Consider the following 22676-nt stretch of genomic DNA (forward strand, 5'->3'; position numbering starts at 1 on the left):
TTTTTCAGGATGACCTATTTTATCGCCAGCAGCCAATTTAATTAGACTGCTTATCGCTGGCTCAGATTTGGTGCTAAACTTAACAATAAATCTAGGTCAGACATTCACTTAATTAGAAATTCAGTCGGCTATGAATTTAGAACGGTTTAATTGCACAGAATCACACTTCATTTTTTCTGTGTATACTGCTTACGTTTCTAGAAAGGAGGAATCAGTCTATATGCCTAAAAATGGTATCCATTTTCATTATTACGACCGTTCTGTAATAGGTTGGGTTGAGATGGTCCACAGAATTATCTAGGCATGGCCATACCCTTCCATCCTAAAAAGCGTTCAAAGTGTTTTTATATAATTGGGTAAGACGGTCAAGGTTTTTATTTACGTTTACCGTTCAATTTGAACTAGTTACAGAATTATGTAACCGACTTTAATATGGCGTTGTTATATTTATAAAACCTTTATTCGCCCACAACATATATGGTAGCTCGTAAGCTGGCACGAGGTGTATGAACACTCGTGCTATAACGACTGTCGTTTTCCCACCACGCGATGGTAAAGTAATTCATTACATTCAAATATAAAACATGGGTTGTTATTGGATGAGGGTATCCATCTTATCACTGGTGTTATTCGTATTTAGGTATGAATTTAGGCTGGAACACAATAAATATAACGAATAGAGCTTCTTTTATTCTCGAAAACAACAGTCGTTATAACGTGTGTTATATTTTATACAGGCTTGAACCTAATGCTTACGAGTTACCACGTATGTTATTTATACATTTTTACTATTGTATGGCTGACATCTTATAGACCATTAGTCACCACTGGGTTGTAGCAATTGCCGTTAAAGGCATATTGCCATGTATACGCCCTACTTCATATAGAACGATATTAAACAAAGTGGGTGCACCCAATCAGTGCGACGGACTCTCTAAAGGTCATAAAAAAACAATACAATTCTCCGTAGTGCTAAACATGTCTTGTTATTTGAAAACAAAGTTTGCTTTTTAAATATTTAATAAGTCGATGCTCGTAGTGTGACCAAAACAGAGCGGACTACATGTGCGCAAGTGTACAAAAACAATAAACACAACACGGGTGGACTACAACGACATAATACTAATAAGTATGTAGTATAATGAGTGGACTTTATGGCTCTTTCCAGAGACGTAAACCTATAGCGCTTACCTTCATGGACACAGTATAGTCAATTTACTGGGCGTCAGAATACACTTGTTCACGACAGATGTACGCTAAGCACACAGAGCCTTACTTTTACAGTGCTAATATACATTCAAGTACATGGGCAAAACACTTCTCTGACATCGGACGGTTTGGGCTAAATACTTAATGAGCTGCACAACCAACATGGTACTATTAAATTAACAAATTTGTGCGGCGTTACTTGCTTTGTAAGGAGTTTCTTTACAGAAAATGTGCGCGTTTTAGGTATAGGAAGATGTACATACGCATAGTCTTGTTACAGTTAGGAAAATATAAGTGGAAGAAAACTATAAGCCGATGACAGCAACAAAAATCACCAGTTGGTTCGAATAATACAGCTCATAAATTAATGTGTAAAACTAAAAAGAAAATTAACTGCTATAACTGCAAAAAGGAAAGTCACCACAGTACAAAAACAAGTGTAACACTGCGGAAATATGAGACGACCGTCTTCAGTATCTTTGTGAAGTGTTTTTGATACCGAAAATTTGGAAAGGTTTCTTAAACATGGAACTAAGATGAACCTTAATTTTCTTTTTATGGGGGGACTTCTACACCAGCCGATCCGTTCGGCAGGCTTGATTTTATTTCAACAGAACTAGCGACTGCTGGATCATCGTTCACCGTAAGTGCGTCTGATGCTGGTCTGGAATGTAAGAAACTGATTAGAGTGTAAACACAAAATAAACCTTATTATTAATAATAATTTAGGACGATTCCCGTCGCATAAAAAGCCCTTTATATTATAATAGGCTACGTGTTTACTTCGTGAAAATATTCTGGCAACGGGTAACTTACACCACATACAATACCTTGTATTAACGAACCTCGCTGTATTTTCGGGAGACACCAATTTGAGTGATTCATCAACATTGCCATTGTTGTCAAGGGGAACCGCGTCTTCTGTAACCACATTCTCAGAGTTTTCAGTTGGAATGATCGCTTCACCATCTGCAGAAGACCTTTGTATATCAGGTTGTTCTTTGAGATCTTCAGTAGTTTCTTTTGGAGTATCATCAAAACTAATAAGAGCATCCTCCTCTGTGGTTGGGATTGGGGAAGAAGGAGTTACAGGTCTGATTTCTTCCGATAACACTTGATCATCATCTTTTTCTAAATCTTCAACTGCATTTACTGGTTCTTGTTCAACATGTTCATCCTCAGCAAGATCCTCAGAAATCGAAGCTTCGTTATTGGCTAGATTTTCTTCATTAACATCAGAAGTTACCTCGTTATGTTTCTCAGGTTCTTCAGCAACTGCACTGGTCGGGTCTTCCACAGCTGGATCTTCACCTAGATCTTGAGCAGCTTCTGAAGTTGTTGTCACATCAGGTAATGCTTCAGAAGTTGTGGTATCAGGAAGAGTTTCTGAAACAGGGGCAGGTACTTCTGGGGTGCTTGGTACCTCCACAACTGCTTCGTCTTCATCATTTGATACAACAACTGGCACTGCAACAATTTCATTTGGTATCACCACTTCTTGATCATCTTCAGGTTTATCTTGATCATTCTCGGCTTCTTCATGGTTTTGAACTTCTTCAGATGGTTGATCTTCTATTTTCGCTGATTTATCCTCTTCAACTTTTTGATCTTCTGTAACTTCATTTTCTAAATGGTCCTTTGGTTCTTCTAACTCTTCTTGGTTTAGATTTTCAGCTTCAACCAAGTCATTAGAATCAACTTGTTCATCTTGTGGTTCAGTGTTCTTTTCAACATCATCCAAAGGTGTCAACAGATCAGCTTCAACCTCATCAGACACTTGATCATCACCACCATCTGTGGTAACAACTGCGTCTACTTCTACAAGATCCTCACCCACAACCTGATCATCTTCTTGATTATTTGCCAAGACTTCATTCTCCAAAATTTCATCTTCATGTTGCTGTAAAAACATTTCTTCAATTAAGTATTGCATATGATTATGCAGACAGAAATCACAGAAATTAATGCAACAGGAAGATAACAAAATTACCTTGTTTTGTGCAACATATGTTGACATACTATCAAGCATTTAAAGCAAAGAAGATTACTGAGATGCATATTACAGAGTTCTGTATTTGTTTTGCTATATGTACATTTAGATGTTTTGAAGAGGTAAAAGGAGTATGAAAATAATTTTCAAATAAAAATAGAAAGTGCGACATGGTTATAGAGTATCACAGGCATAAAGTTATATTAATTGCTTCCGATCAGCAAGACTTTAGGAGAGGGTAATTTAAAAGATGTAAGACAGCATGCAATAGAATACAAAGACACTACAAGCATTGTAGATGCGTGAACTGCCCAGAATGCAAGAATTGTTAATAATTCTGACATCCAGTGGAAGTTTCACATATTCTCTGAGCATCATTCTCACAGCATACAATCTACCATTTCTATTTAAAATCGGTTTAATTATTTCCAGTAAAATTGATGCTCAATTGAGATATGTATTATTCGATTATATGGGATTATTTGTTTAAGGGTTATTGCGACCATGCTAGTTAAAGGGTTATCTTTGCTTCATTCTAATTGCTTTTAATGTTAATATCTATGGTAGGCTTGATGGTATCTTAGTTCTTCACGCTGTCGGCTGCTGGAGAGAATTCGGCTTCAATTCCCTCTCCACTCCGTTCTATGAAAAAGTCAACAAAGCCTGGATTCAAGCATTAACCCAAAGCTTGTCTTTGCTACTGATTTACACCAAAATTACCACGCAAGATTTTGATTGATTTAAACCGCTGTTACATAAGATGCTAATTAATTTATAAATTTGTATTACTTCTATCATTAACTCATTTTTTTTAAAGTTTAGTTCACCGTTTAATCACAAATCTACAGATGCAAATTTCGGGTTCACACAAAACAAGATCAAATTTTGGGATGTTTGATTTCGTCAAAGTTTAAAAGTGTATTAAGTTAGTGTTGAATCAGGTTGTCTATACATAGTAACATGTTATATCACTAATTCAACAAACAAGTTTATACAAATTCACCCAAGCTGCAATCGGTATCTGCCATTCGATCATTCTGTATGGGTATAATGTCTAGTTTAACTAACAGAAGATTGCGGGTTTTATCTGAAAACTTTCTTTTCTGCTATTTAATAAATACTTGTTCAGATTGCTACTTGAAAATGTTGAAAACAATTAAACCATTGTGCTCAAAATCTTTCATTCAGAATGAGTATGATACACAGTTTATCAGAACTAGCAAAAAAATAACAGGACCATTTATTGCAACACAGTGGGGCTACATTTATTGAAGACTATTAAAAACAAGCTCTTTCTCTCTATATGTTGAACATAAGCAAAACACGAATTCTAAAAATAAACCCAAGACTTTTTACTATTGATGTCTTGTTCTCTCTGATCACAGCTTTTCTGTTTTTTAATATTTCTCTTCTGTCTGTTTCTTACTTTAACCTGACGCTTGTGGTCTTTCATTACCTAAAACCGAACACTAAAGTTGCAACAAAAACACAATGGAAAATACAACACCTTTAGAAACATACCAAGCACAAACAATTCTAAACCAAGTGTAGTATATAGTTGTGTTGTGACAATAACACATACACAACGTTTGTTTGAACACTTACATGCGACAAAGTCACATAACAACAAGGATTCTACTTTGCATAACTCACCTCAGCCACTTTAACTCCATTTTGCTCTTCTGTTGGAAGTTCTGTTGGCACGGGTGCAACAACTGGAAGAGGTTCCTGTACAACTTCATCCTCTTGGTCTTCCTCTACCTCCTCTTCCACTAACTCCTCTTCTGGTTGGGTGTTAGTAACGGGAGGGGCGGCAGCGGGGACAGGAGCAGTGTAATCTGTGTTAGTAGGGGTAAAGGGGTCATGGCATGCAACTTTTCTGTTAGATAAGAATAAAGGAGGATATGTTTCCATTACTGAGAAATTGGAAATTATATTTATTAAATGCAGAAGAATGATATGCAAAGGTATAGTTTGATTAGTTAGGAAAGATAAAACATGCTTATTTATTTTCTTATGTATCCAAAAATCATAAAATTGTCTCCATACCTTCTTCCTCTGCTCCTGCTTCGTCATTTTCATTGACTTCATTGTTTTCAATCACTGGTTCCGACTCCCGATGTTCATCAGCATTGGATGCAGCAACATTAACATTGACATCTTCATCATGTCCGTTGGTGTTGACCACAGCTTGATCATCAATGGCTTCTTCATCAACCGCATCAGCAGGAACCTTAGAAAAAGTTTAAATGTAATGTAGGGAGGATGTAACATAGAATGACCTTGTGAAAATACAAAATGCAAGGCCAATAAAACTATTTCATTTGAAAGTTTATTATCACTGTTATATTGCAACTGTAGGTGTTAAAGCTAATATTAGTAAAAGTGAAACTAAATATGCCATTGTTCCAGGAACCTTAGAACAATTCAGTTTTAATCTAATGTGGAGTAAATGTAAAAAACAACAACATAGCATTGTAGTGCTTCTACAGTATGCCAGGTACAGTAAACTGACAAAACCGTGTGCTTCTAAACAACTAGAACTTTGGAAGTTAAAAGTGTAAACATTGCAACTGAAAATTATTGGCATTAGTGAGAGTGTGACTGAAAATGCCTTTGTCCCAAACACAGATTATTTTGAACAGTTTTGTCCTATTTGGAAGAGGGGTATTCACTCTATTTTCTTCCTTCCAGACCATTTCAAAACACCAACTCATTTTTCTTTCTAAATATGCTACTGTTTATGGGTGATTGTTTATTTCTACCTGGTCAATTGGAAGATCAACTTTGGTGTCCTCGTCCTCCTGGACTTCCTCGGCACGGATGGTTTCCCCATTTGCATGGAAGACACCATCGCTCTCCGCTGATGGAGGATGTGGGATGTTGTTCATCTTCCCTGATCTTTTCACCTTAACAGGTTTAGCGTGGAATACGGATTCTCCTTCATGTGTTGGATGGGCACCTGGTGAGGAGTGTAAATGAAGATTGTAAAAAAAATGTTTTATAACTTAAAATATTTTTAAATTGATAATACAATAATAATTTTGTTTGTTTCTTAATTACAATAGCGAAGCTATAGCAAAAAAAATAAAGTTTTTAAACACCCTTACAATTATTAACATATATATTACATTCAGTTGGAAAAAAAAGAAGCTACCTAGCAGACAAACAATAAGCCAAAGGTGTTTAATCATTTCCAGGTTAAAATTAATGTAGGAAAAATGGACAACACCCATACAATAATAACTGTGCTTTATCCTCAATAAAATTGAAAGGGGAAACAGTTAAACGTGTAATATTAAAATAGCAATGTTAGTTTCAACTGATTGGTATAAACTTCTTGACTTTTATATTATAATATTATTTTACCAGGTGGTTTGGGCTTGTACTTTTTCGTTTTGAGTGGTCTGTATCCCGTCAAAGCACTTGCACCCATTACAGTTGTCTCTTCTTCTTCTTTATGTTGCTTCCTTTGGGCGTACTGTACGTTGGGTTTAAATAATATGATATAAAGCTAAGTATTTAATTGCAATTTTTATTATTGTAGCCTACCTTATTGTATAATATTATGAATGAATGTAACGTATTTACCGCGCGTGGTGGTAAAACGATAGTCGTTATAATACAGATGTTCTGTTTCACACACCTTGTGCCGGCCTACGGGTTACGAAATATGTATGTATGTAACAAGTATGTATCCTTGTTTGTCATTGTTTTTAATTACGTGAGCAACTTTAAAACTTTTAACTTTGCGCTATTTTAAAGGAGGAAAAACACAAATGAAATAGGAAACAAAGTAGTTCAAGCAAAAGTTATAAACAAAGTCGACGGACGTACCATTTTCGTGTACGTTTGATCGTCTCCTTCTTTTTGCGGCGGCCTTGGACGTCGCTTGATCGGCGGGAGAGGGTTTCTGTAGAAGTGAATTGTATTGATAACAAGATCAAGATATAAAACAACTATGCTATAGATAAACTCGTAAGCGGACACAAGGTGTATGAATCAGAACGCTCGTGTTATAACGACTGCCGTTGACAAAGTTACATACATTGCAACTTGTAAGCGAGCACAAGGTGTAAGAAACAGAACATCCGTGTTCTAGCTACAGTTAGTTCTCCGCCACCCGAAAGTAAACATCTATTCATTTATTCAAGCAATTAACATTCTAGTTACCCTCTTCGAGGAGAATGTGTTTTCTGCATAGAGTTGATGTCACCGTAAGCAATCTTCTTTATCCGTTCAGTACCGACTGCGATGTAATACTTGCCGTTTTCAAGCTCAGAGGGATCGCCAAGTAAATGGTAATCCATATCGTAAAGCCTGTGAAGAAATCACTAATTAGAAAGGTAAATTGTCGCTAACAAGGCCGTTAACTATAAAATAACTACTCAAATTAGGTGAGGGCATTGAGTATAAAACAGGGACGCAAATTTAGTTATGTTTTAGAATTGCACACAATTTGTTTGTTTTTTGTTTTAGAGTTATTTTGTTTAGAGTTATTTAAAGTAGAGTTCAAACAAAATTAGTTATTTGTGTTGAAATCTGGTTGCGGTTGGTCGGTTAAAGGCCACATCCTGGAATTGTTTATTCAGGTTTGAATTATTTATGTAGCGGTCCCGACAGACCTTTCGATTTCGATCGCCCTGTGTCCATACAGCTTCGAAACTTCAATAATATAGCATAAACACAAACATGACAAAAGTATGGTAGGGTGGGGGAAGATAGGACACATTTTCTTTCTATTCTCTCGTCCCACTTGTTAGTAAACAAAGAACATTCAGAAAATTCTTAAACCGTATCCTCAAGACCACCACAGATCGTTGTTAATTGTTTAAAACGTGATCAGGATATTTGGATATTATGTGATAAAGGTGTCCCGTCTGCCCCCACCCTACTATATTTCAATGTTATCGATTTTACACTGCAGTTCTTTGCAGCAAAGAATAGCGCGAACAATCCAGCCATCGTGTACTCACTTCCGCACTGCTTTACCGGTTCGAAGACAAATCTTTTCTGTGATCTCACTGAGTACAAGGTCCCAGGATTTCATCGCTCGTGGAATCAGGAGGAGACGAATAGCAGGAGCGTTTATGTCCCCGTTTCCATAAACACTGCACAAATATTTAAATGAAAACAAAATAGATTTAATGAAATTGTATATGACCTAATGTAACTTGTTCTGTTCAAATAATAATCCAATAGATCAAGTCATTAGTGCATATTCATCAATGTAACTAGTTTTAACCTCACATGCGCGAGAAAAGGCTACCGTTATCACTTATTTAAGTTTGCGCGTGTTATAATTTAGGAATGTAGTGTAATTTGAAATTATTCGGTGAAAATCGACTCACTAAATTTGGCATGGTTCTTTGACGTACTTGCGCCATCTCGCGGACACGTTCATTCTGTTGTGATGTGGTAACTGTAAAGAAAACAGAAAACTTTATTAACGTGATGATCGATGGCTTGGTACAGCTAGCGTCGTATCTTATTTTTACAATGGAACAGACAAAACAGTATCATAATAGTTGTATGTCATCGTTAACGGCAATTTTACGAATTGTTCTACAATATACATATATCCTGAAATATCATCCTAGAATTCTAAGTTATAGATAACACAAAAGTAATTAAGTGTTTTTTCTCCAACGTAAATCAAAACTGCCCAATTTTTTGCAAAAGCGTAACAAAGTGTTGATTAATTTATATTAAACTGATTATTTAACGAATTCTGAGACATTTGTGATTAGGAAAAGCGTACCTTATGAGAGTATATCTGTAATCTCTGAATTAGAACACGACGCCTTAACAGAATATGGCTTTCTGGCTGCCAAGATTTATATCTACACGACGACATACTGCCTTGCACAATTGACTTCAAGGCCGATTTCAGAACTCGCTGTCTAGACACCTATCCACGACCGTTTCGAAGTACAGGCTTTGAATTAATCATTCCAAAATGACTGATAAGCGCTAGACATAACAGCGACAAACCGCAAGGGATTCGTGGAAAAAATACAAAGCCTGGAATTCACACGGACCGATGTATAGGAAACATACGCAGTGATTTTAGCGCTATTTACGCGGTTAAAGAAAATTTCAAGTTTAAGAATTCGTTAACAAGTTTGACCGTTTCCATGATATATTAGAAATCCTGGTATAGTTATGTAATTTTACAAAAAAAACAAGCGTCCCAAAAAATAAACCTTATTTTTACAAAGTTTGATTTTAACAGGTTGTACGTCTTATGGTTTAATTAAACCTTAACATGTACCACTTTTTCATTTCAAATTAAAAAGGCCATGCATTTAAAATACTTCCACAAAAATTAGATACCAAATTCGGTTCAATCGTTGTGAAGATTCCCCTACAATCACGTCATCTATCTATTGTTTCAAGAGCGAGATTACAAAACGGACACTAAGTACCAGACAAGTGTACTACGAGTAACTACGGGACAAAATTGTGGCTGTTTGTTGTGTATGTTGTTTTGTATATCGATCACCGGTTGCGGCACTTGAAATAACGGAACCAGCATGCCTTGTGACGTAACAAAGGGATGTATTTCCAAGATTTGGGATACGAAGTACTTTAACGCGATTAGGGAACTTGAAGTAACCTAGCACGCTTTGGGAGTCGTTAATTACTTAAATTAGGAGTACTGTATTTGATTTCTCACACAAGTAAGTAAACAGCGCTGGTGATATTTCTAAAATAGGACATGTTTTTTTAATTATATTTATTTGTCCCATTTGGTAGTAAAACAAGGAAATGTAACCGTAGTCCCGTAGCTCTAAAAAAGAGTTGTAAATGTCAAAAACACAATAAGGAAATATGGGTTTAGGTGCCAACGATATCCCATCTTGCCCACCAGTAATATGTGCTACATCACGACCTACTAAAGATATCTCTAGTAGGATGTGGTTACCATTTTATTTGACATAAAATAGACCCACTACTAGAAACACTTTGGTCGCTATTATTTGAGAAAATGTGAAAAAGTAAATTATATTCCGCTGCAAGGTGGCGGTAAAGATCTGTACTCCGTCTCTCCTTATTTCGTCGACTAAGTTGAAGAGACTTAAGTATGTAGCGCAATTTAAACACGGATAATTGTTTTATTACCATGTAATAATGTTATGTTTAAATGTTTCAAAGGCATTACAGCTGGTGACAAGTCAAGTGTAATTGATATTATTCAATCTCCATCGATCACCATTCAGTTCACATACAACACTATGATGTGGTGGCTGAATCGTGTGTTAGTTACCTCAAGAGCCGTAGCAGTAATATTGTGTCTATTGTGCCGTACAGAACGTGCGCTGTTCTGTGTAATTAACCGATTCACTTTCTGTCTTTGCGTCGTTACATGTGGATAATCAAACAGGACACTTTTAAGTGGACACTTAGCAAAGCATAAGAGACTAGCCTGCGCGTGGACTTCAAGTACCCAGAAATTCATCAACGGAAAACGTGAAAAAATGCGCCCATAATAAGCTGCTGTACATGTAATATTACAAGAGCAATTTTAGCGCAGATTTTTATGAAGAATTTTAATTGCAGACGTTTTTTTTTTGTTTTAACTAGCTATTTCTTATTTGAATGAATGGACTTGAATTAGTTTTTATAAGTCTTTAAGCTTTGAAATCTCGATGCTAAACAAAATTCGTATTAAATAACAATCGTTTAAATTTTTTTTCAATAAATGAAAAACATTTTTTTTCCTCCGATGGGAAAAAATTACTTGTTTTGATTTAAAATTAAATATTCGAAAAATGCGGCGGTTTTAAAACACAGCTGTGCATGCGAAGCTACTTGAAAGTTTGACCGATTAGGAAAATGGACAAAGCAAGCTTTTAGCCAAAGATGGCCGACCGTTATGAACATACAGCTGAAACAGCTGGGGAGATTCTTTGATCATTGAAAACAAAGCAACTCAATGAGCTTTAATTTGGACAGTAGGTTTAATCTTTTACTTCGTTATAACAACACGCATGGCAGTTCTAAAGCCGCAAGTTTGGGAGACAATATACACACAGGATAAAATGACAGGCGAAGCTTTTAAACGCACTTTAACAGAATAACCGTTCCACACTATAACATTAGAGGTACAGCGCGGAAGAAGCCTCGAACAGTAAAAACAGGAAGTACTTAATTATAAAGTACAACGCGAAGTATAATCTCATGGTTGCAGACGCCCGATCCGTCTATACTAAAAGCATTAGTCCGTGGGAATCGGGTGCATTAATTATTCATTAAGCTCCGTCGCGACAACTGCTAAAACTCGTGACGTCATTTAGGAAATCACTTCGGGCCAAATAAACCACACTGGTCGATATCGATGTAGGGGGAGAAGAATTTGGTAGGTGAACTATACGACAATACATGGTTTTGTTGAAAGTGTTGCTTTCACACGATGGGCATGTGATGATGGATGTTACTTATTTATACTCGGACGCGTGGCGGGACAACGAAGGTTGGTATAACAAGGGTGTTCTGTTTCATACTCATCATGCCCGCTTACAAATTATAACATATATGTAACTGTGAGGAAGATTCCCACCGGTTTGACGAAATTACTATTACTGCAATGAATTTTGTCCAATGAACACACAGGGCCACAGTAGTAACAGAATCAAACCTCGAACCCAGAAACTCCGGGCCATATTGCGAGCTAACAATTTCCCACTTTGTCAAATGTTGGAAAACCAGTACACCAGCCGCGGTTACAAATGGAAAAACTTGAAAAGCCTCCCAAAGGAAGTTCTCACAGCTGGATATCAACTGGCGATTGATCAGTATGTCCCAGTGGAAATTAGGAGGGAATTTTCATAATTTTTGCCAAGCCGTTACCAAACAACCGTCTCTAATGCTTGATACACAGGAGACGTAAACAAGCTACGCATGTGCTAGATATACGCTGTATAGTAATTCACAGCTGCCGAATAAATTCATACGATCAAAACATTTAGTATGTTCGGGCATGGGAGGGTTCACGTTTCCATTTTTTATCATCCCATTTGGTAGTACATAAAGAATATTCACAGAAATATATACCCGTAATCGTAAATGTTCCTAGTTTACTACTAAACTGGACAAGAAAATAAAATCAAAACACGTTCCATCTTACCCCACCCTACTAAATCAAGACCTATTTATGTCACCGTCAAGATCACCTGTCCTTGTTAGCGAGGTAGAATGAATAAATCGTGTAATCTTAGCGTTTCAAATCGATGAGAAGCGATTGTTCTGCCCATGGGACTCGAACCAATCGAATCCGAAAAAAGTATGACGAAAAATATAATTACCCTTGACAACCATACGTGACAGAAAATGTCGGTTTAAACTGGATTGGACCGGATTTTCGCCAGTGTCATGGCAAAGCATAAGAATGTTCAGACATATTTAACCCTGTATCAACTTAAGAAACATGTAACCGTTTCCACGGCATCGGACGATTCGGTTACAGTTGCTGGGAAGATCATATTTCATATTGTAACGTCTTGATTTTGTCACCACACAGACTATTTCGGAAGGTTCATCCATACGCCGTGTAAGTTATATTGTAATTTGGAGTAAGATTACATCTTATTAGCAGGAAAATCCCATATTTCCTGATCGTTTTTTAAACAATTAACAACGCTCTTTTAGAGCAACGGTAATACAGTTGAAAATTCTGTGAATATTTACTACCAAAGGGGACAAGAAAAGACAACCAAAACACATGTACCGTCTAGTCTATCCTACTATAAATCAAATGTTACATATCATTTCGGACGCACTTGTTCTAAAATACAAAGCCTAATACAACGGCATGAGATGTAAAAAACTGCCTGTCACGGGTTCCGTGTTCCAGCATGTATATTCCTTTATTAAATATGCATTACGATTTCGCATACCAAGTCGCAATGCCCCGTTTTACATTGAAGACATGGGGGAATGACGAAATCGTCACGTGAACCCAACACACACAACACGTTATATTGGTGGCATGGCTAACACTGCCGGGACGCCTGGGTTATATCATGCATTATATATGCGAAGCTCACTGGATGGGAGATTTGAGACAACGGTTCAATAAGCAAGTCTATATGACAGGTCTGGTGTATTTTCAGACTGCTTATGCATGACCAAGCTTACTAGTCGCTAAAATAAATGGCTTTATTGAGCTCAAAATACTACATAAAGTTACATTATCTTTACGATATAGTGGGGTGGAGAAAGATGGAACATATTTGCACCCTTTGTCCCGTCCCATTGGGTAGTAAACAACCCATGTGTACGGAATTTTATAACCGTATAGCCTCGCGACTCTAATGTGGGGCGTTTTCGAGCGACTAAATACATCATTATTCCATTCTACGACAATAACGGGTTAAATGTTACAAAGCCTCGCCACAATTGAATTGTCTGACAGAAACGGAGTTTTTCTGCCAGTCACTGCCAAGTATACGATGACGAGGTTCGAAAATCGGTTTAAATTCAATTTCAATTGATCTGTCGAGACAAAACGAACACAGAACGTGACTTGGGTGCCAGATATTCCTACGCATGACGTCATCAGATAAGCAGCTGCGAAAGGTCTGCGGGAAACAACGGCGAAAACAACAGCGACCATCAGTTCAGACAAGACTCGAAATTACGTAACCCACTACCAAGGTCGAGCTATATGGAAATGAACCCCTTGTATTTGAATATACACACTTTTCTTTCCATTAGAAGTCTAACTTTTAATTCAAAATAAATGGCTCGTTGTGTTTTGTTAGTCGTAGTTTTCGATTAAATGTAACCTCTTGTCGTGTTTTAACGACTATCATTTGTCGCCAAATCCTGTCTTTCCGTTTTAACTAAACTGGATTGCCGCTACCATATTTGAATTCACAAATAAAAGTTGTTATTATGAATGCGGGGTAAGATGGGACAGGTTTTATCCTCTTTCCTTATTCTATTTGGTGGTAAACAAACAATATTTACAGAAATATTAACCCGTAGCCCCGTGACTTCAAACGAGCGTTGTCCATTGTTCAAAATGCGATCGGGGGATGTGAAATTTAGGGGCTAATAGTATTTCATCGTATACCCCACAGTAGTATATTACGTCCCCGTATAACCTTGTATTCTAATTTACTGGGGACCTACAGAACCGCTTGAGATTGCGTAATTATCTGGCATTATTCATAGTAATTAAAACAGATAGGTGTCAAGGAAAAGTAAAGGCTACTGTCTCTATTTAAAGCAAAATTCATGAATTAAAAAAAATGCCGATATTATTCTAATTAGTTAAACCAACTTCGGGCGAATAAATAGTCCACCTTTTAATAACAACAGTTATACGTACCTTAGAAACGGTAAAAAATCTTCAAATAAATTCTTTGTTTAGACAATTCGAATTATACGGACATCCGCTTTATTTCGTCTCCGTTTTAGTTGGTTTGGAGCAAAATTACCAAAACATTAAACACGAATACTGAATAAAGATAAAACAACGTAGTAATACTATAGTTACTTCAATGTACAGTAATAGGCGCTACTCTATGAATCAATACTGCAAGCTATCTTCGATTATTGGTAACCTAGACTGCTGATGAACAAAACTGATTAGCAGTGATTTACATGGCTGGAAAAAGATTATCCCTGAAACTAAACTAATCCTATATTGCCTACTTATTGGACTAAACTGATAGGGTATACGAGTTAAGTGCTTCGTTTGCCTGCATTTACTGCCAGCGCTGTTAATTACATAGCTCTATCATTAACATCGTGTAAACTGTAAAACGCTAGTATCTTTTAAACTAACGCTTATGAGAAACACATAACAAATCGCCTAACTAAAGATGTTATTTTCTAGAAAACTCTTCACTGGTACATTGCAACGTTAAAACGGTTAACCAAAGCGTCTTCACAAAGCGCGCAGTTCAACCATCTGCTGCAAGCGCCTTACAATTTACAGTCTGCCTCGCGTGGCACAAAAAACGCACTTAATTACAACGTAATGCATCGAGGGAATGAGGCGCATCGATCCAGGCACAACGTCTCATCTCATGCGATTCAGTTGCCTTTGCAAACTGGCGCACCCAGTCAAATTGAAAATCGACTGCAGTAAAAGGGGAGTGGTAACAGCAGCAGTCAGCGACACACCCACTAAAGGTCGAGCTATAAACAAACTGCGCTCAACCTGCAGTAAAGCTGACTCCTTCGTCTAGACTGTACAGGGCGACTAAAAAGGACTATTTCCTGAGGCTTCGAGGCGCAGAGTGATCTTTACATACATTGATTCCCTTGTGTGTTATACACTTGATGAATACATTTACGAAAGTTCTCTTTTACCCAACGTATGGTATATAGCCATTTCACATATGACATCACCGTAAGAATTAAAATGACGTCACGTATCCATGGCATTAACAATAAATTGAAAGCTTTTGCGATAATTGATTTTCTAAGAGAGCAAACGCGTGCTTAGAATTAATAAATATTTTATGTCGTGTTCGGCTTCAATCGATAGAGTGGAAAATCTAATGTGTGGTGTATGCCACAGTTCACCGTTTAGAGCCCGACAGTCTATAATTAGAATTCTCATGGCGGTGTTTTAATGTGTCCATCTTAAGATTAAAATATACGATAATGTAAAAAGGGGTGAAATAAGCGCGGGTAAAAGCGTTGCGCATCACTGCAAAAGGTTGAAAATCGCTCGCAACACTGCTGAGAGCAATCAGCAGCACCTTCGGTATCTGTAATTGTTTATCGAATTTTCGAGGCAGCATCACGCTATACGACTTGCGCCAATCAGCGACGCGGCGCTGCGTCTTATCGACGTACACGCCAACAGCTACAAGTAATTGAGAAATGTAATCGATAATTAATTTTACCTGTTGGCATATTGCAACTCCATATGCAATATGGACCAAGCTTCACGAAATATAAGTAATCTCGAATGAAATGTGGGGTTTTATGTGCTAGCGGTACTAATCTTACCCAACAGTACAAGATTTCAAAGCCCATCAAAATAACGGGTTGATTTCAATTAAATCCAACATAAAAATTACCAACAACACATACGCAACATTAAAGAACCCCGAATTAAAATAAGGCACAAAGTGTGTGAAACAGAACTCCCGTGTCATTACAACCGTTGTTGCCCCGCCATGCGAAGATAATAAGTTACAATTATTCATTCATGCAACATCAGAATGAATAATATCACCACTAGACGACAGTAAAGGGTTGGGAGTTATAACATGGCGACGAACCAACAAAACGTCGCTCGGACAACGTAGTTAACCAAGGTTTACCTTCGAGAGTTTTATTGTAAAATTTAAATACAACTTGACGTCTTGAATAATTAATTATAACATCATCTCAACACTATAAACATAGTTCTATCCAAATTGCCGAAGTTTTTTTTAAAATATTTTAATATAAATTTATGTAATTATTGAGATAATATATTATCTTCATAACACAATAAATGGATCATGCCTAAATACCGAATTTCCCCTTTCTATATTCCGTTTATCTCTTGTGAATATTCCCAAAAGTTGTATTACCGTGTTAAATATAAATATGCTGTATTAAAACTGGTTGAATTCAGTTATAAGTTACATTCGCATGATAATTATGTTTTACATATTGTATAAATGATTACAAACTTGAAAAATGGTTCTTCTGGGTGGCGGTTTTTTCCTGAGGTAGATCTCTTTGTATCTAAAATAGAATATACTTTTCAATTTGGAGCAAAAATACCAAAACAGAATCTGTGGATATATGTATAATACCAAATGCTAAATTAAATCCAAAATGAAAAAACACCTGTATGTTTACACTTTGCAAATAGAGTTATACCTTTGCGAATGTGATATAAATTTTCTGGATTAGTAATTCTTGCATAAATTCCATTATATTCCATAAAATCGTACGTAAACTGCATTTTTATGAAATGATACCAATCTGTACTATATACATAGCCATAGGTAAGGTCCTATGGCGAGGTAGGCCGGGTATAATTGAATTTAAGCAAGAGCACCAATATACTCAAATGATATAGCGGTTTAAACAAAGTGTATTAATCAAATCTATACGCGATTTGAAAAACGATTTGCTTTACCAAATAACTAAACATTTAAATCGTCTTTGTTGACATACCTATATCCTATGTATTAGCTGTCACAATATTTCTCTTTTGTATTGTAACTTATTACCAAAACGATACAAAGGCACACGGAAGATATACGTGACCATCTTTTACAATAACCGATGACAGGTCATGCCCCAAACACAATACCAGTAACGTTTATATTGTCGTCAATGCGCGTCCCTATACTAAAGGTATATACGTATACGCTTATACAAACTAACGGGTTATACGATAGAAACACAAATGTCACATATACACGCCAGTATCCCCAAAACATGTTTACCAGTGAGTGTAATAAAAATAAATCAATGACAAATCGAAGCCTTAATGTTACAGAAAAAGGTGTTTAAATATTTATAGTGGGGTTGGGTAAGATGGGACATCTTTTTGTTCTGTTCCGTACAATTTGGTAGCATACAAACATTCTAAGAATTATAAAACCGCATCCTCACAACTATGGTGATCTGTTGTTAATTGTTTAAAACGCGATCAAGATATTTGGATATTATGTTCTCAAGGTGTCCTGCCCCCCACCCTATTATTGATTTTCAAGTCTAGTTTTGAAATTGTAAAGCCAATAAACACTTACACAATATTCAGGACAATATAGATAATGCTTTTCAAGAGTTGGCGAGTTATAACATGCCTTTGAGAAAATCACCCTTTCAGGCGTGTCTTTTAAATTATCCCACAAACGACTAAGCCGCGAGGTATGTAAATATTTAGAGTCGTGGATTCATAAAGTTAGGAACTTCATCGTGGAAATATTTATCACTATAGATGCCAAAGGAACGAAAATCCGCCGATATTTGGAAACCAAAGATTGGCCATGAGTCCTAAGTGCTTGGGATTTAAAATAAATCCTTTTTGAATTATCAGGCATTGAAATATCTTGCGTCATTTCATTGAAACCATGTGAAAAACTGGACTATACAATGTTGTGTAATCGGTGCATTAGTCGCCGCCCTTTGTGGTGCAAAATAATATTGAATTTTGTGTCAGCGAACTGGTAATTTTGTCTTAACTATTTGTGTATAGGCTCAATGTTATATGTACAATATTTGAGCCGTAAAACGCGCCTGTTAATAAAACATTTGTGCATATTTGCTAAATATAAATCACTGTTACATAATTTTAGTAGTGGTGCTGTACTACCTAAAACACAAGCGTTGTACAGTAGGGGGGGATGGAACACCTTTTCATTCTATTTTTACGTCCCATTCGGTAGTACACAAAGAACATTTAAAGTATTATAAAACCGTATCCTCACAACTTCCATAGACCGTTGTTAATTGTTTGAAATACCATTAGGATATATGAATCTTATGTTCTAAAGGAATTTTCATTTACTATTAATGTGTTTCATATACGACGATTAATAGCTTGTGTTTGGATACCGAAACGTCGTTTAACGATCAATAAAACTTGTAAAACATGAAATAAGATCGGACAAACATTGTAACTTTGCGTGTATGTTTCGTGGTAGATAGATTGACAACGTGGTATATAGTCAATGCAAGAGAATTATCACAAAATACAGCAGGTGTAGCATGTTTGCATAGTAGTGGGCAAGATAGGATACCATTATACCACCTATAAATTCCATACTTTCGAATCATGTTTTGAAAAATTAACAACGTCCACTTTGAGTCGTGGTGATACTATTACAATATTCTGTAAGCATTCGTTGAATACTACTAAAAGGGTCAAAAAAAGAGAAGGAAAATATGGCTTATCTAACCCCACCCCACTATATATATGAACGTACATTTTCTCAAAAGCGGTTAAAAATAGGTTTGACGATTGATGTCGTAAAATTTACGGTGACCGGAAAGTAATTTTAATTGAACGTCACATTCTATGAAATCCCAAGTAAACACCGATATAGTTGTAACGTAACCAACGACGCTTTTCGCTAACGTATTTATTTTTACGCCAGATTTACGTGCGTGCTGTTGCTAAGGTTACGTCGCTTTCACCGGCCACGTACCAGTTACACCCTTTGAAACCTTGGATACCCGGCGTTTTAGTGAAGAGTTTACACTTCACTATATTATCCATTTGATTTGGTTTATTAGTTTGTGTGGGCGTGTGTGTCTTCTGAACTCACGGTCCACGGGAACATAGAGGAATTTCGGATCTAATTCGGTTTACTAAACAGGGTTACGCAATCAGGTAAACTTAGGTCTATTGAATGCTGTAATTGAGCCGTGCTGAATACTCAAACATATGAATTCTCCAAACACACTGTGCACGTTAAAAATAGCAATAAAAAAATGAAAATTAGCAAAACTAGTTTGCATTATTTAACAAGCGCCATCCGCCTGCTTTAGCAAATGATTTAATCGGATGCACATTGTTTTAGAATATATGCTGCTGGTATAGTGGGCAAAATTCCAACACAGTATCAGAGCATAATATAAGCACCGACGGGGTTAATTTCAAAAGTTATTCGATGGACCATTGACTGTAATCCAAACATTCGCATAGCAGAATAAAAACAATAGGAAGCCACTCGAATGCCGTGTCGAGAGCTCACACATGGCGCTGCTGTTGCCAAATGTGTGGCTTGACAGTTTGAACTTTAACAAATTGCCGGTCAATAATTTGACAAACTAACAAAAACAAGCGTCGAGTGACATCAGAAGTCAAATTTCGCGAAGTGTAGATGCCTATATATCTTCGCGCATGCAAAATCGTACTTAAATCGTTTACGTTATCAAGTTTTCATTCGGTTTTGGCGCATCAGGGATTTCGCGTAATTTAAAAAGTTTTTGGTTTGTAAGTAAAAGGTTTTTAAGGAGCAATCAATACAGGCGTACAAATTTTCGAAAAAAAATAATTCAAGCAAAATAAAACTCACTGTATTTTTCGAAACCTTTCGACACCTCCTGCAACGAGGTCCATTCCATTCTGTAGTTGGGTGAGGTCTCGTACTCTGTGGCCCAGGTTTGGTGTGTATATGTTACGAACTGCTCCAAACGGTGCCTTCATTCCGACTGTGACCTAAAAATTAATGAAAAGATAAAACTTTCAAATTCATTTTAAAAATTATTAGTTGCAAAAATCCAAGTTTCAATTTAAAACCACAAAAGTAAAACCTACGGGCATATGTTTATAAAATTTAGGCCTGGGAACGAAAAACATTCGCTTTTTAATGATTGTGTAAAATGTACAATATTAAAAATCTAACCTGGTTTAGAAATCCATCAAAGTCGCTTATGTGTCTCCTATTCACAACGAACTTTCTACCAGGAAAGAATCGATCGCCGTTAAGATAAACGTGGACGTTCTTCGCGGTTTCTGGTTGATGCATGGTGACTAAATGGTCTTGTTGGTGATAATTTGACTGACGGTCTTGATTTACGTCAGCAGCCAAAGTTGTCATTGTCGCGCGGGGTTTCCCCGCCTCTGAGAACAAGTTAAAGTTTTTGGACGGCTGTTTCGTCAAAGGGCTTTTGGATCCCGGTTTCACTTATCAAATTAGACTGACACCTCGATCTGAAATAAATAAATACAGTCGATTAGTTTTTCGGTAAAAAAAAACAAGAAAGTATAACCGAAGCCCGCGACTATAAATAGCGTTGAGTATTGTTCAAAACACGACCAGGAAATGGTGCTAACTGTATCCCATCTTACCCCACTAAACTATATATTAAAACGCCGAAACGTAATATGCAGCTATGGCTTCTCTCGTTTACATACAACGCTAGCTTACACCAAATAGCTTTTAGCTCAGTAAACTGTAACTGCCGCTTCAACGCTTCGTTAAAATTGCATGCAACGCGAACCTGACCTGAACTTGTTTCAATGCATATAAGCTTTACATTTTGCTTTGGGTAATTTAAAATTGCCTGGTCCGCATTGATAGAACATCCTATTAATAACTCGGTTACAATAGCCGGCTATCTAGCGCACGGCGGGGGCTTATGGGTGTAACACCAAAGCGTATATTGGTCATTCATGAACGACTGAACGGCAGGCAGCTGATAGCTGTCTGAATAATCCAGCGAAATCATAACGCCGCCCGGTAATAAGCGTGCTGTTATGAAAACAATTGCCGGCACTCGTAATTATTATTGTATGTGGACGCGAAAACCAGGCCAATAATTGAAAAAAATCTGTCGTTCATTTATAATTGATTAATGTAGGTGTGGTTGTGTATTAACTGAGCGGACATCTGTTAATGGTAACCGAGGGCAAACCAGCGTTGTTTCATGCGGTAAACGCGCCATTTTAGTTAGCTCGTTCGGGTAGTGCGTTGTCCTACAGATTCCCAAAATTTGACATTGGCCAAACAAACGGTAAGGAGTTGGCAAAATAATATGAGGCTTTGGATACCTTCGCAGTTAGCTGTAACTACAAACAAACCTCCACCAGAGCAAACACACAGAGTTCCTAGCGTGCCGGATTACAATGATACAATGAAAAATATGATCCTACGTAAACAATCTCGGGTCTATTGTTTTTGGTCGCCCGTGTTTGTTTCAAATAGGCCGGAGCGTTCGTAATAGAACCCTTCGCTTTGTAACTACTGTATCTCTCGATTTTGTGTCATTTTGAGCGGAAACTGCGTTCCAACGGCGCTTAGTGGAATTGATATACGTTTGTACTACGCCGGCGATTAGTAATGTTTCATTATACACAACGTTCGACGTGCGGAAAAACTTATTACTGACTCGTGTTGGTTATAAAGTTTATTTTCACTCAATATACTTGTTCGCTATTTTAACTTTTCTCGGTGGGCAAACAACAGATAACAACAATGTAAAAAACCCGGAAGCGTAATTTGCGGCATTGCGTATAATATCACCATACACAATATAAACAAACCAAACGCTGACATTCCTATTTAATTAGACTCGCCAAAATTCGTAAATTTAACTCAAGACTTTTGAGTGGCTTCCAGTCTTAGAACGCTCTGAACTTAAAACGTGATCGGCGCACGAGTAATGGAACCTCAGTTATCGATTATGCCATAGGCAACTAAAAGCTAAAATGCGACAGCTTTACCGCAAGCACCAAACTGTTTTTGATCTAAACCAACACATTCGAACGCCGAGCTCGTAAATTTTAGCGCAACTGGCTTAACAGGTGGATATTATAGTCTATTTACTTTGATGAACATTCGACTGACCTGTGTTTAGTGTTTTAGATGTTCTTTCTTAAATTGCAATAACTGTTCTTCTGCCTGCCTTTTCCACACGTGTAAACGGTAATAAAACTTAATAGACGACTTGAATACCTATACTAAACTAGCAACATATTAGCTAACCTACCCTATTTACCTAGAAAGCGAGAGAGAGCGCGCTATCCGCTACATAACTGTTCACGCTTCGCTTG

The 22676-nt window shown here is 37.0% G+C and overlaps 1 protein-coding gene and 1 long non-coding RNA gene across 6 annotated transcripts; one reads left to right on the forward strand and one right to left on the reverse strand.

Annotated features, from left to right (window-relative positions):
• Nucleotides 1-1002: 1002 nt before the first annotated feature.
• Nucleotides 1003-22667, reverse strand: LOC100181386 (proteoglycan 4). 5 transcript variants are annotated; one of them, XM_026837642.1, is made up of 15 exons: nucleotides 22471-22667; nucleotides 20527-20834; nucleotides 20197-20339; nucleotides 16849-16903; nucleotides 8551-8621; nucleotides 8176-8310; nucleotides 7373-7519; nucleotides 7037-7112; nucleotides 6569-6680; nucleotides 5965-6161; nucleotides 5249-5432; nucleotides 4853-5037; nucleotides 2570-3109; nucleotides 2040-2539; nucleotides 1003-1873 (listed from the first exon to the last, which is right to left on the reverse strand). In XM_026837642.1, the coding sequence occupies exons 2-15, from the start codon at nucleotides 20719-20721 to the stop codon at nucleotides 1765-1767; spliced, it is 2649 nt and encodes an 882-aa protein (XP_026693443.1). In that variant the 5' UTR covers nucleotides 20722-20834; nucleotides 22471-22667; the 3' UTR covers nucleotides 1003-1764. The 5 variants fall into 5 exon arrangements, with proteins under 5 accessions (XP_026693443.1, XP_018670348.1, XP_002130300.2 ...); XM_018814803.2 differs by having other exon boundaries at nucleotides 2055-3109; XM_002130264.4 differs by having other exon boundaries at nucleotides 2040-3109.
• Nucleotides 7456-8310, forward strand: LOC113474871. Its single transcript, XR_003396572.1, has 2 exons — nucleotides 7456-7545; nucleotides 8137-8310. It is a non-coding gene; the product is annotated as an uncharacterized LOC113474871 (long non-coding RNA).
• Nucleotides 22668-22676: the final 9 nt, after the last annotated feature.

This window comes from Ciona intestinalis, chromosome 14, assembly GCF_000224145.3.
Source record: "Ciona intestinalis chromosome 14, KH, whole genome shotgun sequence".
NCBI lineage: Eukaryota > Metazoa > Chordata > Ascidiacea > Phlebobranchia > Cionidae > Ciona > Ciona intestinalis.